The 16539-nt window shown below is 36.3% G+C and overlaps 1 protein-coding gene across 2 annotated transcripts in view; it reads right to left on the reverse strand.

The window, feature by feature from the left end:
* The window catches only part of LOC145672105 (ly6/PLAUR domain-containing protein 6B-like), a 62718-nt gene that overhangs the window by 30133 nt on the left and 16046 nt on the right, over positions 1 to 16539 (reverse strand). Inside the window, exon 2 of one of the 2 annotated variants that reach the window (XM_081741376.1) lies at positions 3530 to 3653. The exons of the other annotated variant lie outside the window; for it this stretch is intronic. Coding sequence (XP_081597502.1) covers positions 3530 to 3632 — 103 coding nt within the window. The 5' untranslated portion in view covers positions 3633 to 3653. The remainder of the gene's footprint in view (positions 1 to 3529; positions 3654 to 16539) is intronic. 2 annotated transcript variants of the gene reach the window in all.

Here is a 16539-nt window from a genome sequence, read left to right on the forward strand (position 1 = left end):
CATGTCTAACAAGCATCTACGTCCGTAAAAAATCACAATATATACATTCTAACAAGGTATTCAAGGTAATCTATATACATAAGCAATCAGAATACATACGTACATACATACATACATGAACTTACTTACAAACTATTCATATATACATGCAATTTCTTATTCGTCTAAGCTTCGTACACCATTAGACCCATACAGTATCCAAAAGATGATATTCTATGCTAAAATCTCATATCAGCTACACATACATGTACCCACTTACAAACTAATCATATATACATGCAATTTCTTATTCGTCTAAGCTTCGTACACCATTAGACCCATACAGTATCCAAAACATGATATTCTATGCTAAAATCCCATATCAGCTACACATACATGTACCCACTTACAAACTAATCATATATACATGCAATTTGTCATTCGTCTAAGCTTCGTACACCATTAGACCCATACAGTATCCAAAACATGATATTCTATGCTAAAATCCCATATCAGCTACACATACATGTACCCACTTACAAACTAATCACATATACATGCAATTTGTCATTCGTCTAAGCTTCGTACACCATTAGACCCATACAGTATCCAAAAGATGATATTCTATGTTAAAATCACATATCAGCTACACATACATGTACCCACTTACAAACTATTCATATATACATGTAATTTCTTATTCGTCTAAGCTTCGTACACCATTAGACCCATACAGTATCCAAAAGATGATATTCAATGCTAAAATCACATTTCAGCTACTGAAAATACAATATCAATACATAAAATACCCCCTCATTAATATTCATTACCATCTCATTAATATTCATTATCATTTCATTAATATTCATAAATAATTAATTCAATAACCTAGCTTTTAAAAGGATAAAATCATTTATGCGGAAATACCTAAAAGAAATCTTGTTTGAAGACTTCTTCCAAAAAGCACAAAAGGGAAAATTGCCTTGCGTACACAATTCATTCAGTCTTTTTCCTCTTTCAAACTCAGGTAGGAAGGGTCAGTCTTTTTCTCCCCTCTACGTATGTGACACGGTCTTAACAAAATGCCTAACAAGTCCCACGCCAATTTAAAGTGGTCCTTTGCTCAAAATAACAACACAGTTCCCTCATGCAATCCTATGTGCGGTCTCTCACTATGGGGAGCAATACATTAACTTTTAAAAGTAACATGTCACATTTAACTATCTCTTTCTTAAAATTTCTGTCCTTAGAATAATGATTCCTATTTCTTTTTTTCACATATTTTCAGTTTCCATGCGGTAAAAGTCACAGCCCCAATTAAACAACGTCTTTTACTCACATAGAACAGTACACTTCGCCCTCCACCTCCAAAAAAACCTGGACCACCCAAAATTACAGCACAGCTGTGTCTATGTTTCTTTCTTTAGTACATATCAAAGGGCTCTCTCCCTCCTACGCCTTCCATCTTAGACAGTCAATGTCTTTTACTCCAAAGAACAGTACACTTCGCCCCTCCAAAAACCTGGGCCACACACACATACAAGCAGGTGTCTATGTTTCTTTCTTTACTATTCTCCATCAAAAAATTCTCTCCCTCCTACGCCATCGATCTTAAACAGTCAATGTCTTTTAACAATTGTTGTTTATCGACATTTTCCCATGTTTCTAAAAGTTATTTGACACGTTTAAAACACTCTTTTCTGGCTTCCAACAGCTAAAGTATTGTCCAACATCTATATGTCACTTTCAACTGACAGTTTCTTATTTCTCTAATTGACAGAATGATGAAAATACGTGACAGTTACATAAGACCATCTGTTACAAATACTCTATATCCATTGATTAAACAAAGGACCCCCTGCCTGCGTAGCTTGAGCACATTTTCCAATACAGCTACTTTTTTTATTCATTGTTTTCTGCCTTTCCCCTTTCGTTACCTCGTCTTACGACATCCCATTATTTCATTATAGGTGAATTCTTTCTTTAGAATTAGTTTCTTGAATACCAAGACCAACTGCGTTCAAGATTAACGAAAAAGTCCTGTGTGGACATGTTGTGAAGCTCGTTTAGTTATTTTTTCACCACTTGAGCGAGGAGTAAGGAAGGAAGAAACAAGTTTCTTAAAGGATTGGGGAAAAACGGTAAGTAATCAGCATAAATTGAATAAATCAACATAAAATTGTATTAAAATATATAATAAAACATATCAGAGGAAATTTGCATCCATTTTTGTGAGAAATTTGCACTGTTGATCAATTCTTGTGAGAATGAAGGAAATTTGCATGCATTTTGGTGAGAATTTCGGTCTGTACACGAATTTTGGTAGAAAATGAGGGGAATTTGAAGCAATTCTGGTGAGATTTTGGGAACATCGATAAATTTTGGTAGAAAATGGCTGATTTTAGGGCGATTTTGGTGAGATTTTGGGAACATGGGTAAATTTTGGTACAAAATGGCGGATTTTAGGGCGATTTTGGTGAGATTTTGGGAACATGGGTAAATTTTGGTACAAAATGGCGGATTTTAGGCCCATTTTGGTGAGAAATTCGGAACAAGTTGGTGAGAAGTGCACGCTATACTACTGTGTCCTTCTTATAATCTTAGCTAACTTAACTAATTCTTATAATCTTAATAACACTAACTCTATGACCTATGGAACCCATAATCATTCAGAAAAGCTCTCCATCGATTTCTGTCCTTAGCCAACTGAATTCACTTTCTACTTTGTAATCCTATTTCTGCGAGATCTATCTTAATATTGTTCTCTCATCTGCGCCTAGGTCTTCCTAATGGACGTTTTCCGATTCCTACTTTCTTGCATTCTGGTTATGTGACCTGCCCATCTGAGCCTCCTAGACTGTTTAACACTACAAGAACTAAAATAAAATTCCTTCAGTTGAGGCATATTTCTTAATATCACTAATTTTGAAATACTAAAGTAAAAATTTTCTAAATCAAATATTGTACAATTGTATATAATATGAAATCATTAAAAAATCAAGGTATCAGATTTAATATTTAGAAATAACATTTATTATTATTCCAGAATTTCTAGTTTATAATATTTTACGACCTATAAAAGTAATTTACAAGGCTTATTTGTTTGAGACATAGGATCCTGGCTGTAACAAAGTTGTTACATAATTAGGTAATCCTTGGATCATGAAAATATAGAAAAAGAGAATCAATGAAAATATGTCATTACGATTGTCAGCCTCCGTTATGATGCGGGGCCGCAGTGGCTCAGTGATAGAGCGTTCACCTCTGGTGCTTGGGGTCCGGGGTTCAAACCCTGCTCTCGGCAATTGAGCTTTGTGGTGGAGAATCAGAGTGTGCGTGGGTTTTCTCGGGATTCTAACGTTTCCTCACACTTTCTTCATTCCACCATTTCATTCATCTCTCATGATCACCGTCTGCTTTAGCCTAACCGGCATAACCGTGGGACGTAAAACTCAAAAATTTCATTTTCATTTTTTCCGTTATGATGCATACATCTATAATTGAAGCATGGTAACATTTACATTCTTATGTTTTACTGTAGAGTACTTACTCCATTTAGAGGATTCACTGTCTGATGTCATTGTTGCCATAGTAAAGAAACATCCGAAGTAAAATACGCAAATAATCCACAGATGCCTCTGTCTCCAATCCATGATAACAGATGATCATTTCACCTTTGAAAGAAAGACAAAAAAAAAAAAAAAAATTCGTAATTATTGAAACGTAGAAGAGAATATACTTTTTATTCTTATCTATTAAAGAAACTTATATCCTCTCAGATACGTTAAACTAACTTTCTCTTTTCAAAGAATCCAAGTCTGTGGTAAAAGAAGTTTGGAGTCTGTAGTACAAAAACTCAACATTCTCTACGCCCTGAAGCTTTCTGCATCTTACACCGCCCGATTATCAGGGAATGTCTTCCCTTCTAAGAAGTGATAAAGATAGCGGAAGAGGTGGTAGTCAGTGGGAGAAATATCCGGGAAATGCGGTGGATGGGAAAACGTTTCATACTGCAACTCATTGAGAGCCTGCCCCGTGATTTGTGGCCGAGCATTGCCGTGTAAGAAGAAGACGCTATGATGTTCATTGCTGCATGTATCGTATAATAAGTGGATCATCAAACGATAAGAGCATAAGGTTCTTCTATTAACATCAAATAATGGACAAGTGAAATACACGCATTTAATAATATGCGTAATGCGAATATTTTACGTGCAAACAACGAGAGTGGAAATGGTGAACAGTTTTAATATTGGCAGAAAGAAGGCTGTGAATAATCAAAACCGCCTAAAATAAATATTTTAAAAAAAACAATGAGTATCTCAGTAGTCAAAACAGGCAAATATTTTCATCATGTTAACTTGATATTAAACACTTTGTCATCAATTAGGTCGTAAAAACACCATAAGCATAACAACATATTTACCAGGAAATATTATTTGGTCTTTCTAATCTTAACAATACAGTATCAAAAGCTTCCCAAAAAGCAAAAACAGTTGGACAAACAAGGATAATAGTGCATATATAAAAACAATATAACATAATACAGTATATAAAAACAGTCTTTTAACCAAAACTTCATTCGGATTTTAACTCTTAATTCTTCTACTGTATTTCATCTTTGTACACCCAGAGCTTCAAAGTAGCAATCAATTATAAAATTAGGAAAATGGACAACTAAGTGTCACAGCATTGTACGGTATAAGAATGACAACTTGAATATCTATTGCAATAAAAAAATCGAAAATAAAAGCAACTAAATAAAAATAAGAATAAGAATAATGTTTGCATAAAGAAACTAATTAATATTCTGAATATAAAAGAAACAATTACGTATGAATTAAGCAAATACTCAAATAAAATACTAAAATGAAGTGACATACACATACTACAAAAAATATGAAAAAGACAATATGCTAAATACATACGAAAAATAGAGAATGTCAATATGTAATGCATTTTTTAATTACGATATGTAATTTGCGGCAAACTATCTCGTTTAGGATTCAGAAATGGAGCCATATTTCATGAAGCCATTATGTAAAACTAACGGAGAACTTATTTTAAATGTTATGCTTTATTGTCTAAAATTTTTCTATTACTAATTGTTATTGAGTGCTTTAATATTTTTGGATTAAGCTACTCTGACTCTATTTCTAATAGGGTCTGGAAAAGAATTTTTTGATAATAATATCCAATTCGATAATTATGTAGATGAAACATTTTTTCGAAAGCTGCATATGATGTATACATTACTGTTGCAAACATAATGTAGAGTACGTTTCTCTTTATTTTGACTGTAATTGCACAAGAAAATAAAATTGTTTGTTTATTGAAGCAAGCACCTTTTATTGCCTTAAAAGTAAGAAGTGTAAGGACGTAAGTCGTCGACCTTGACGAGTGATTCCATTGTTCTTAGTAACGAAAGAACTTTCAACTTAAGTCAGTATTTTATTCACTTCTTTAGTTTCTTGTTAAATATAACGGATAAGTGGATTAGACGATATTTGATCTATTTTTGTATGACAATTTCGTGTACTATTTAATTCTTTAATCAAATGAAAATTCCCACAGTGATGCAAAAATCAAACGTATTACCTAAAAGTCTTTGTATTTCTGTTATTGATCCCTAAATTATGCATAGTCAAACATCATTCCAGACATACAGTACTAAAAATCTATAAAGACTACTACCAATATTACTGCTACTTCTACTACTACTACTACTACTACTACTACTACTACTACTACTACTACTACTAATAATAATAATAATAATAATAATAATAATAATAATAATAATAATAATAATAATAATAATAATAACATTAATAAAAAATATAAGAAGAATATATTATCATAAAAGCCTGAATGAAAGTAGAGGTAAAGGGAATAAACTGGCAGAGGTTTGATAAACCGACTTCTTTCTAGACTCCTAGGTGTCAAACGCAACCGAAGACACTATAAACATCTGCAAGTTTGTGCACCAGGTGAAGCTGATGTAGTTGAAATCAGTTAGTGATGCCTGTAGTTCTGTGGGGCGTGATATGTGTGTGCTCTGTGTAAGTTTGTGTTTACCTATTTGTACGGGAACAATAGTGTAACTACTGGGAGATGTGTTATTAATAGTAGGAGAGATGTACAGTTTAAAGTTTAAAGAGCCGATATTAAACTGATGTTATTGCTGATTACGATTCGTTGGCTAGATAACATAAGGTTCGTATGTCCTGTAAACTGACATACCTGTATTCTCTCTCCTGCAGACTAACAAACCTTAACTTTGATACAATATATGTAATTGTACAACACAAGCGAAATACCGGATGAAGTTTTCTAGCGACACGTATGGACCACGTAACGCTAACTCAAGACCAAAGAAGAAGCAGGACAGCAGACAGTGGGTAATCACCGGTTGAGGGTTTAGCATCAAGTGCACCAGAGACTAACGATAGCCCATGTGTGTTTTGCAAAAGGTTCTATCCACAAGAAAAAACGGAGACGAAATGGATTCGGTGCAATTCTTGTGATGAATGTACAACAGTACGTTGTATATTTTTTTACTTGTAAATCATTATTTTCTTGTAATTTTGGGCCGTAAGGTATGTTAAATATGTACTAGGCTAATAATTCTACTATTAGAAAAAGAGAAAGAAAAAGAAATAAGTTAGTTATAATGTCAAAAGATATTCAAATGTTTTAAATAATATGATTTTGGACGTCGTCGTCAGGACAACCGAAAATAAATAGAGCTAATCAGTTTAACGAGGTAGACATATTGAAGAAAAAGTGTGTAAACGTAATATGTACACTTCTCAGTTATGATTATTAAACAAAGTGTGTAAACAGATAATTAAAGATGTTTTAATGGCTCAATATTGAAGATAAAGAACCAGTGATCGTTGTAAATGGGCACAGACTGACTGTGCCGGTGAGGAGAAAGACCTTTATATTTGTGATTACGGTCGGTAGATGGTAGACCAATGTTTTTAAGTTACACATCTTACTTCAGTTATTTCAATTGCTACACACCAGAACATTAATTTCCTCCTAATGTATTTGTGCTTCTCAAATTAACTAGGTGGTCTAATATAGTAACGGCTTCCATTTTCCAAATATTAGGCAAAATTATCAAAGCCCAACGTAAAAAAATATTACCATTGTGAAAGCATATTAAATGCCTGGAGTATTTAACATTATTGCATCTTAAAAATAAAGTAATACAATCTCAACCTAAAAGCGGTATCAATTTGTCATGAGACAATAAATTTTGATTTTTGAAATAAAATATTGTTAAAAGTATTATATTCTTTGGTACGTTTCTTCTTGCATTAACATTTAAACTTTGCCTGGGGACATCTTGTACCTTTCATGCAAATCAAAAATAAAGAAAAACCTATAAAATTAAAGAAAGACTAGAAAATGAAACTATCAAAGCATAGGCCTATTAAGGCAACAGCTGGCAGAATTGTCTACATCCCGCACATGTTTATTTTCTTTTTCAATAGTATATTGTACATATGTACCTTAAGAGAAACTACTACTTCACGGTGCCTTCACATATGAAGAAATACACTGCTTCAAGGTTGCCAGGACCATCGGGTTTTAAATTTTCACTTTCTCACTGGTAAAAAGAGATGAATGCACCGTCGATAAATGCAAGGAAAGTAACAACTTCAGTACGTGGTACATTTAAAATAAGATAATGAAGGGATGGGTTTTTAAAAATAGATTTACAAACTATGTAAAATTTCTAATGTGGAAAACCGATACGTCCCTTATTAATTTACTCCGTAGATGTCACTGTCTATTTTCTTAATGATTACACAATAAGGTATTTAGTAAAATTAAAGAAAAAAATCCTCACAGATGTCTTCTCATGGGAAATAATAGTTTCTGGGGGGTGGGGTATTCCCAGCAATTAACTCGTATTGACGAAAGGAAGGAAGCAATCGATACTGGAAGTGGTCACATATCTTGCATGCACACAATCACTGAAAACATCCTAACCTCCGGAAAGTGTATTAGTCCCCTGTTATGTCATGACGGTTACATTGATATTCAGCGTAATAAGAGTTCAGTTGATAATTAAATCAAACATTGCTTACATAAAGCCTAGAACTTAGAAAATCTTGATAGATGTTCGTGAATAACAAAACGAGATCGATAATAAACAGAAACAGTACTCAAATGGTTAAACCTGACTGACTTCTTTGCTACGCTAGTTCTCTTATGCAACGTTTTCCGCTGAAGAGATACGCTTTAAGTGTATTGTTCTTGTTATTACTGGCGTAAATCCTGGGGGTTTGAGGGGACATGTACCCCCAAATCTTGAAACTGAGGAGGACTGTCCTTCCTAATTATACGATTTGAAATGTGTATTTTGGGAAGATATGTGATGATTTGTGTCCGATTGCCACAAAGAAAAGTGAGAAGAAATTGATGTCTCACAGAATCAGCCTCAAATCTACCCGCCTCTCAATGTTGAAGACAACTCTGCTCCCCTGATCCTCCGCTGTATTGTTTTTCAACTTCATGAATATTTTAAACATCGCTTTAAAAAAAGAAAAGAAACAGAAAAAAAAAACATTATGGGTACGGTCTTACCCGTCCCACTCAATGTTCAAGACAGATTTTCGCCGCTCTTTGTTATAGAACAACAATTTTCAATATTATATGTTAAATATCTCTTTTATTTATTTAATTATTAGAATACGATGTGAATTTTCAGCACAAAGGTTTTACAGGCCAAACCAACTGCTGAAAGTAAGAACTGAACTAGTATTTGGGTTGGTATCCTATAACAAATAGTAGCTTCACCGGAAAAGCAAACCATGTCAGCATCAATACAGAAATGTTGTTACGAAGGTACAGATAGTGATCAGAAAAATGGAAACACCTGTAGTTGGCAACACGTCAGATGTATGGGTTTGGATGTGGGGTCGTAGCGCCCGCAGCGCCGGACCGCTGATGGTGATGTGTTAGGTTGGTCTCCATACTACGTCAGGCGCAGTGGAACAGCAGTGTCCAGTGGCTGCAGCAGACGGAGGTAGTGTAAAATGGGAGACCTCTCAGATTTTCGAAGAGGGCAAATTGTTAGTGCGCGGTTATGTGGAGTGAGTGTGACGGCATGGGCTACTGTGTTAGGTGTGTAGCGTGGGACAGTGTCGAAGGTGATGACGGCCTACACAACACACGGGAAAACCACATCGGGGAAGCGGAACAGTGGGCGGAAGAAAATCATGAATGACAGGTCACGCCGAGTATTAAAGCACATTGTCATGCAGAACCGTCGTGCCACTGCGGAGCAAGTGACGGAGGAACTCAATCAGCACCTCCCCCTACCTATTTCGACAATTACACTCCGCCGCGAATTACATGACATGAACTTACGGGGTCGTGTTGCACGGGCCAAACCGCTCATCGGGGACCATAACGCTTTCGCACGCCGCAAATGGTGCCGCGACCATGCAACTTGGGCCATTGAGGACTGGAAACGTGTGATATGGTTGGATGAGTTATCCTTCATCCTATTCCCAACCACGGGCCGTGTTTATGTGTGGAGAACGCCCAAAGAAGCTTATGATCTGCAGTGTATCCGCCCAACTGTGAAACATGGCGGCGACTCGGTGATGCTGTGGGCCGCCATATTATGGTTTTCATTGAGTGCTGTGGTTACACTTAGCGGACGAATCACTGACAACGATTATGTCGCAATTTTAGGAGACCACCTGCATCCTATGGTCCGGATGTTGTACCCGGACAATGATGCCATCTTCCAGGATGATAATGCACCCATTCACACAGCTGGCGTTGTTGCAGCGTGATTTGAGGAACATCGGGATGAAGTTCAACACCTCCCCTGGCCTGACCAATTCCCAGGTCTCAACATAATTGAACATCTGTGGTCCGTCTTGGAAACACGGACGATTTCCATCTCCATCCTCTCTCACAGAACTGGCCGATGCACGAGGAATGGTGTAAAATTTCTCTTGCTACCATTCACGACCTTTATGCCTCCATCCCACGTCGCATCAAGGTTGTTCTGAAGGCGAAAGGTGGCCCGATACCATATTAATCTGGTAAGTTGCAATTTCGTTCAGGTGTTTCCATTTTTCTGATCACTATCTGTACCTACTGTACATTCGTATCTTTATACAGTGGGATATTCTGTTCGATCCTTGTAAAATACATTTTAATGTTTATTCATACGTGTGAATTTCCGGGCAACAATCCAATTAAGAGAAATTTTCAACTTCTATTAAATTAACCGAATTTCTTTCATTACACTTGATTGTGAATTAGCAATGATGTTATAACAGCAAATGTGTCAGTGACTCCTCTTAATTTTACTTTTATTGTAAATTATGGGTGAAATAAGGAGAATTTTCTTCGTTAATCTCAGTCTGATTCTCCAAAGAAACTAGCTGAAGCAGCTGTGCCAGGAATGTTTGTATTTATCCCTCAAGCCATATTTAATGAAAAAAGTTCAACTATATTGTAAACTTTCATTATATTTTGCAGTTTTATGTAATTGTAATCTAGTACCTGTATTCCGAAATAAAAGACATATACTTTTCGAATAATTTTCAATAGAATAAATCTTTCCTTCCTTGTTCTTGGACAACCATGTGGAAAAGTCGTGGATGGTATTTTTCGATATAAATCTTTGTTATTTTCACTAACATATTTTTAAATACAGACGTTAGCATCATGCATTAGTCAAACTTTAAATATGACTGCATAAAATCCTTAACGTTTAGCTTCTAATTTTATACTCACATCTACCACAATATTGCAAGGCTCTACACGTGTTCGATGTAAACAACTTCAGAACAACAACCAAGAAGAAGATATCGTCCACTATTGACAAGGAAGGGAGATAAATGAAGCCAGCAACATTTCTGGACAAAAGGAGTCAGAACACCGCAGAAGGAATCAGTCTTCACCGGTTGACCATTATTTCCACTTTCGATGATGCCTGGGCTCTGAGAGCTTCTTTATCCTTACTACTCTCTTGGAGTGGGCCGCGGTGGCTCAGTGGTAGAGCGTTCACCTCTGGTGCTTTGGGTCCTGGGTTCAAACCCTGCTCCAGCCAACTGAACTTTGTGGTGGACAAACACCGTGTGCGTGGGTTTTCTCGGGGTTCTCCCGTTTCCTCCCACTTTCTTCATTCCACCATTTTATTCATCTCTCATCATCACCGTCTCCTTTAGCCTAACCGGCATAACCGTGGGACGTAAAACTCAAAAATTTCATTTCATTTTTACTCTCTTGGACGCATAGTCTCTGAGAGTTCACTTATCCTTATTACTCTCTTGGACGCATAGTCTATGAGATCTCCCTTAACCTTATTACTCTCTTGGGCGCATAGTCTCTGAGAGATTCTTTATCCTTACTACTCTCTTGGACGCATAGTCTCTGCGAGTTGCTTTATCCTTACTACTATCTTGGACACATAGTCTCTGAGAGATCCTTTATCCTTACTACTCTGTTGGACGCATAGTCTCTTAGAGATCCTTTATCCTTACTACTCTCTTCTGCTCATAGTCTCTGAGAGTTCCCTTATCATTACCACTCTATTGGATGTATAGTCTCTAAGAGTTCCTTTATCCTTACTACTCTCTTCTATGCATAGTCTCTAAGAATTCCTTTATCCTTACTACTCTACTACTCTCTTGGATGCATAGTCTCTGAGAGATCCTTTATTCTTACTACTCTCTTGGACGCATAGTCTCTGAGAGTTCCCTTTTCCTTATTACTCTCTTGGACGCATAGTCTATGAGATCTCCCTTAACCTTATTACTCTCTTGGGCGCATATTCTCTGAGAGTTCCTATATCCTTACTACTCTCTTGGATGCATAGTCTCTGAGAGTTCCTTTATCCTTACTACCCTCTTGTACGCATAGTCTCTTAACAGTTGCTTTATCCTTACTACTCTCTTCTATGCACAGTCTCTAAGAGTTCCTTTATCCTTGCTACTCTCTTGAACGCATAGTCTCTGGGAACTCCTTTATCCTTACTATTCTATAGGACGCATAACCTCTGAGACCTTCTTTGTCCTTTCTACTCTCTTGGACACATAGTCTCTGGGACCTCTTTTATCCTTACTACTCTCTTGGACGCATAGTCTCTGAGAGCTCCTTTATCCTTACTACTCTCTTGGATGCATAGTCTCTGAGAGATCCTTTATACTTACTACTCTCTTTGACGCATAGTCTCTGAGAGCTCCTTTATCCTTACTACTCTCTTTTGCGCATATTCTCTGAGTGTTCCCTTATCGATACCACTCTCTTGGATGAATAGTCTCTTAAGAGTTCCTTTAGCCTTATTACTCTCTTCTATGCATAGTCTTGAGACCTCCTTTATCCTTAATACTCTTTTGAACACATAGTCTCTAAAACCTCTTTTATCCTTACTACTCTCTTGGACGCATAATCCCTGTAACCTCCTTTATCCTTACTACTCTCTTGGACACACAGTCTCTGAGACGTCTTTTATCCTTACTACTGTCTTGGATGCATAGTCTCTGAGACCTCCTTTATCCTTACTACTCTCTTGGATGCATAGTCTCTTAAGAGTTCATTTAGTCTTATTACTCTCTTCTATGCATAGTCTCTGAGACCTCCTTTATCCTTACTACTTTCTTGGATGCATAGTCTCTTAAGAGTTCATTTAGCCTTATTACTCTCTTCTATGCATAGTCTCTGAGACCTCCTTTATCCTTAATACTCTCTTGGACGCATAGTCTCTGAGAGTTCCTTTCCTAGGGCGCTTCTGCAAACACCTCACTACTTTCTAGAACGTCTGTTCTCTGAGTTTTATCCTCCTCTTTAATACGTCTGATCTCTGAGAAATATCTACACACACACACACACACACACACACACACACCCTGACCGCAATTCTTGGATCCTATCACCCTACGACGCTTGGTCTCTGGGTTCCTACAAACTCACCAACAGACCACCAAATATCCAAGAGGAATTTAATATTTGAACCGCAATTAGTCATTACTGTACATTAAGAAGAATTTTATAATAAAGGTGATTGAGAAAATAATAAAAAAAACTCCCGTGCACTATTTTAGCTCTACTCTAAAAAGACAGGATTTTCTAATATACATTCTCCTTTCCCCTGTTTCACCGTCGCCTAGTAATTTATTACGCCTTTAGTTGTCATTTGCAATTCTGTGGGTTCATGCAAGAACCTAATATGTGTAATTTTTGTGAAAAGTGAGTTATCGCCATTTACGAAGGTTCCAAAGTCATTCGACTTTCTGAAAAAAATGCAGAGTTCAAGGAAGTTTACAAGTCCACCAAGCGTTGGCACGCACATCGTATCAGAAATTAGAATTAACGATTGTAGAGTGCAAGAACTTGATATGTTCCTGCCGCATTCTACTTTTCCTACTCTTGATACAAATTGCATTGTAGTGGCTGCAGTGACAATGGGAGATGAAACAGCAAGAAGTAAACATATCAGAAGTGAAAGAAGGTTGTACAGGTAACTGATGTTCCTTTTAATAATTATTTTTATAATATAATTACTCACGACCAAAACGTATTCCCAGAGACAAAAGAGCACATTCATAATTTATAGGCAGTGTTCCCAAATACGTAAAACATTATACACGTCGATACAACCATATTCAATATAATGTTTCTACTAAAGTAAATGAAAAAAGCTCTACGATTTGTACGTCCAGTACGCTACAGAAAGTGCCATTACGCCAGCAACATTCTGCACTTTCAGGGAGATTTCTACTAAAGATTTTAAACTTCATTTTGAACATCCCCAACTGGATACGGTATACGAAAACGTGTGATAAACTTGCTATAGACACCGATAGTGCAAGGGATACAAATACACAAGACAAATAAGCAACAAAGGGAACTTCACTTAGGAAAAGCTGAAGCCACTCAAATCCAGATGGAATACGATTCTCGTGTTGCAAGAGATATTCACACGTATGGACAATAGTTTTTTATATGCAGTAGGTACTGCCTAAACCATATATATCCACTAATGTTGTTTTTCTATTTTATGCAACTTTGGACATATAATCTAGGAGAGCATGAAGTAAATGGAGGAACTATGCACGTCTGGCCAGATGTAGCCAGCCGAGGTTCGCAATATATAACCTCATGTCTAATGACCTATATAAAGAATAATAATGAAATTCTTCAAGGAAGGAGGGAACTAATAGCATGATCCGATTATTATGGCGGCCAGAACAAAAACGAAAATACCATACATTCTGGTACCACTTAGTGCATGTACAAGATTTTTGATGAGATACAACACAATGTTCGGTTACCTGGTGTAATTTCTTACATTGTGACAGGGATATTGGTATTTTTGAAAAGAAAAAGAGGTCTACAACGGCAGTATACACTCCACATCAATGGACCTACATTATTAGAACATCAAAAGCAGCTAATGCTTTCAAAGTAACAAATGATCAGAAATATGTTCTTTTCCTTTGCTCCTGCTTTTTCATCATTAGTCTTCCGCAAACAATGAGTTCAAGGTAAACCAGTTTATATACAGAAATCAAAAAATTAGACTTACCAAAGAGAAACCTGGTAAATGACTATATAGCGTACTCCTATTATAACTAATTGGCAAACAATTAACTAACTGGCAAACCAGGCGTGGTCAGCACCCTAGTCTCAAGGAATTGCCTGCTCTGGACTTCGGACGAAAACTTGTCTACTGCTAAAGTATTTGCGAAATCTCATTTATACTCCACCAAAATTTCGAGACTACTACGAAGGTATTCAGAGTTTTACTCCATCACCAAAGAAATTACGGTTTTCAGCAGTTCAGCACACGAAAGAGATCTAAAGCTAAATAGAAACGCTAGCAGAGGAAGAAAGTGGTGAAAATCAAGAGTAGTATCACTATCATGTAACATATCAGGTTCTTGCACGGTAAGAACTGTCTATCGAAGGTGCAATTTTTCCTTCCAAGTGTGTACGTAATATTTTTACATATAACCAGACAATGATTTGTAGATATTTTGTTATGATCATTTACTCAATACTGAAACAGCACTGTAATGTTCAAAGCAATAAATATAGGTATTATATCCCAAAAACTTTGCAGCTCTTTATTTCACAATGTTTTAAATGTAACACGCACCATGCATGCACCCACAGAATTATATTCTCGTACCTTTCAATTCCTCGTCACAGGTGATTCGGAATGACTATGTTACACTAACTACATTAAACGAAGTCATGTATGGATTTACAAACGTCTTACATTGTACATATACCCTCACACACGTTTGAAAAGGTTACGTTCGGGTATCACAAGCCAATATATAGTTTGTTTATTGATTTAATACATATCTTGTATTTTACTGTTGTCACATATGTTTGTGTATGTTTAAGAAGAGGGAGAAGCATCATTGCCTCGTTTTGTATAATTAACCTCGACGTCCCTGTGTCCTGTTGTCTTCATTATATCTTCACCAATATGAACAAATTTAATTCACTCACTGGTAGAGGAGAATCGAGAAATACTGTAAGGATGTAGTTACTGGTGATAGATAAATTTTGGATGCTCACAAAGTCTACAACTGGAAATTATTCACTGACGAACTTAATTCTTGTCTTTACTTGTTGCGTTGCCAACAATGACCCGAGCTCCGCCCACCTTCTTTACATTCCAAGAACAGTAAATATGCCAACTCATTGCTACCATAACCTGCTCCGAAAGATAAAAAAAAGAGAAAAAAACGTGCCGTGAATGTGCAACTCGTCTGTAGCAATTTCTTTTCTTGTTTCTCTGTTGTAGGATCGGGTGGTTGATGGTGATGACTTGATTCCATGAATTGTTTCCCATTAACACTTCATTTTTCTTTATGAACGATTGCTGTTGTGCTTAATGAATACGCTTGTTAGTTTATTAACACAACTTTAAAGCACATAACACCAACACTAAGCAAATAATTGGCATGATGCACATTACCAGAAAATGAATGGGAGGAGCGTAACATGTTAAGGGCTCTACAATAATAATGATGATGGATAAAGTGTGTTAACAGCAACTAAATTGATAGGTAGAGTGTTTTAGAAAGACCTTACAGAGTGAGATTTCATCATTACGGATTGACAAACTACTTCCAAAATCTAGTGAAAAAGATAAGTTTTTCACACTTTGTTCCTTGTACCAAAGGTCTCAATTCGTACACTACAGGAGTTACTAATTAGATTAAAGCTTTGCCTAAAAGTCTCTTTTGTTTTGACAATTTAGTAAATGAAATCTTCATTTAAACGTTCTGCACGAAAATTTTGAAGTTACAAAAAAGGTGAACAATGAAAAGAGAATAATGATGGAAGAATTAGTGAAATGAAAAATAGTGTTACCCACAAGATGGGAAACTTTTTGTTTAGTCTTAATTCAGGTCTCGCAAACAAGACGAGAAGTGTTTAGTAGCGTATCTAGCTCGGTGCTGAGGGTGTCCTAGGCCCCCAGTTTTTTGAGTGACAAAAATAATTGTAGCTAATATACTGTATATATATATATATATATATATATATATATATATA

Source organism: Thermobia domestica, chromosome 15 (genome assembly GCF_964235325.1).
Source record: "Thermobia domestica chromosome 15, izTheDome1.hap1.1, whole genome shotgun sequence".
NCBI lineage: Eukaryota > Metazoa > Arthropoda > Insecta > Zygentoma > Lepismatidae > Thermobia > Thermobia domestica.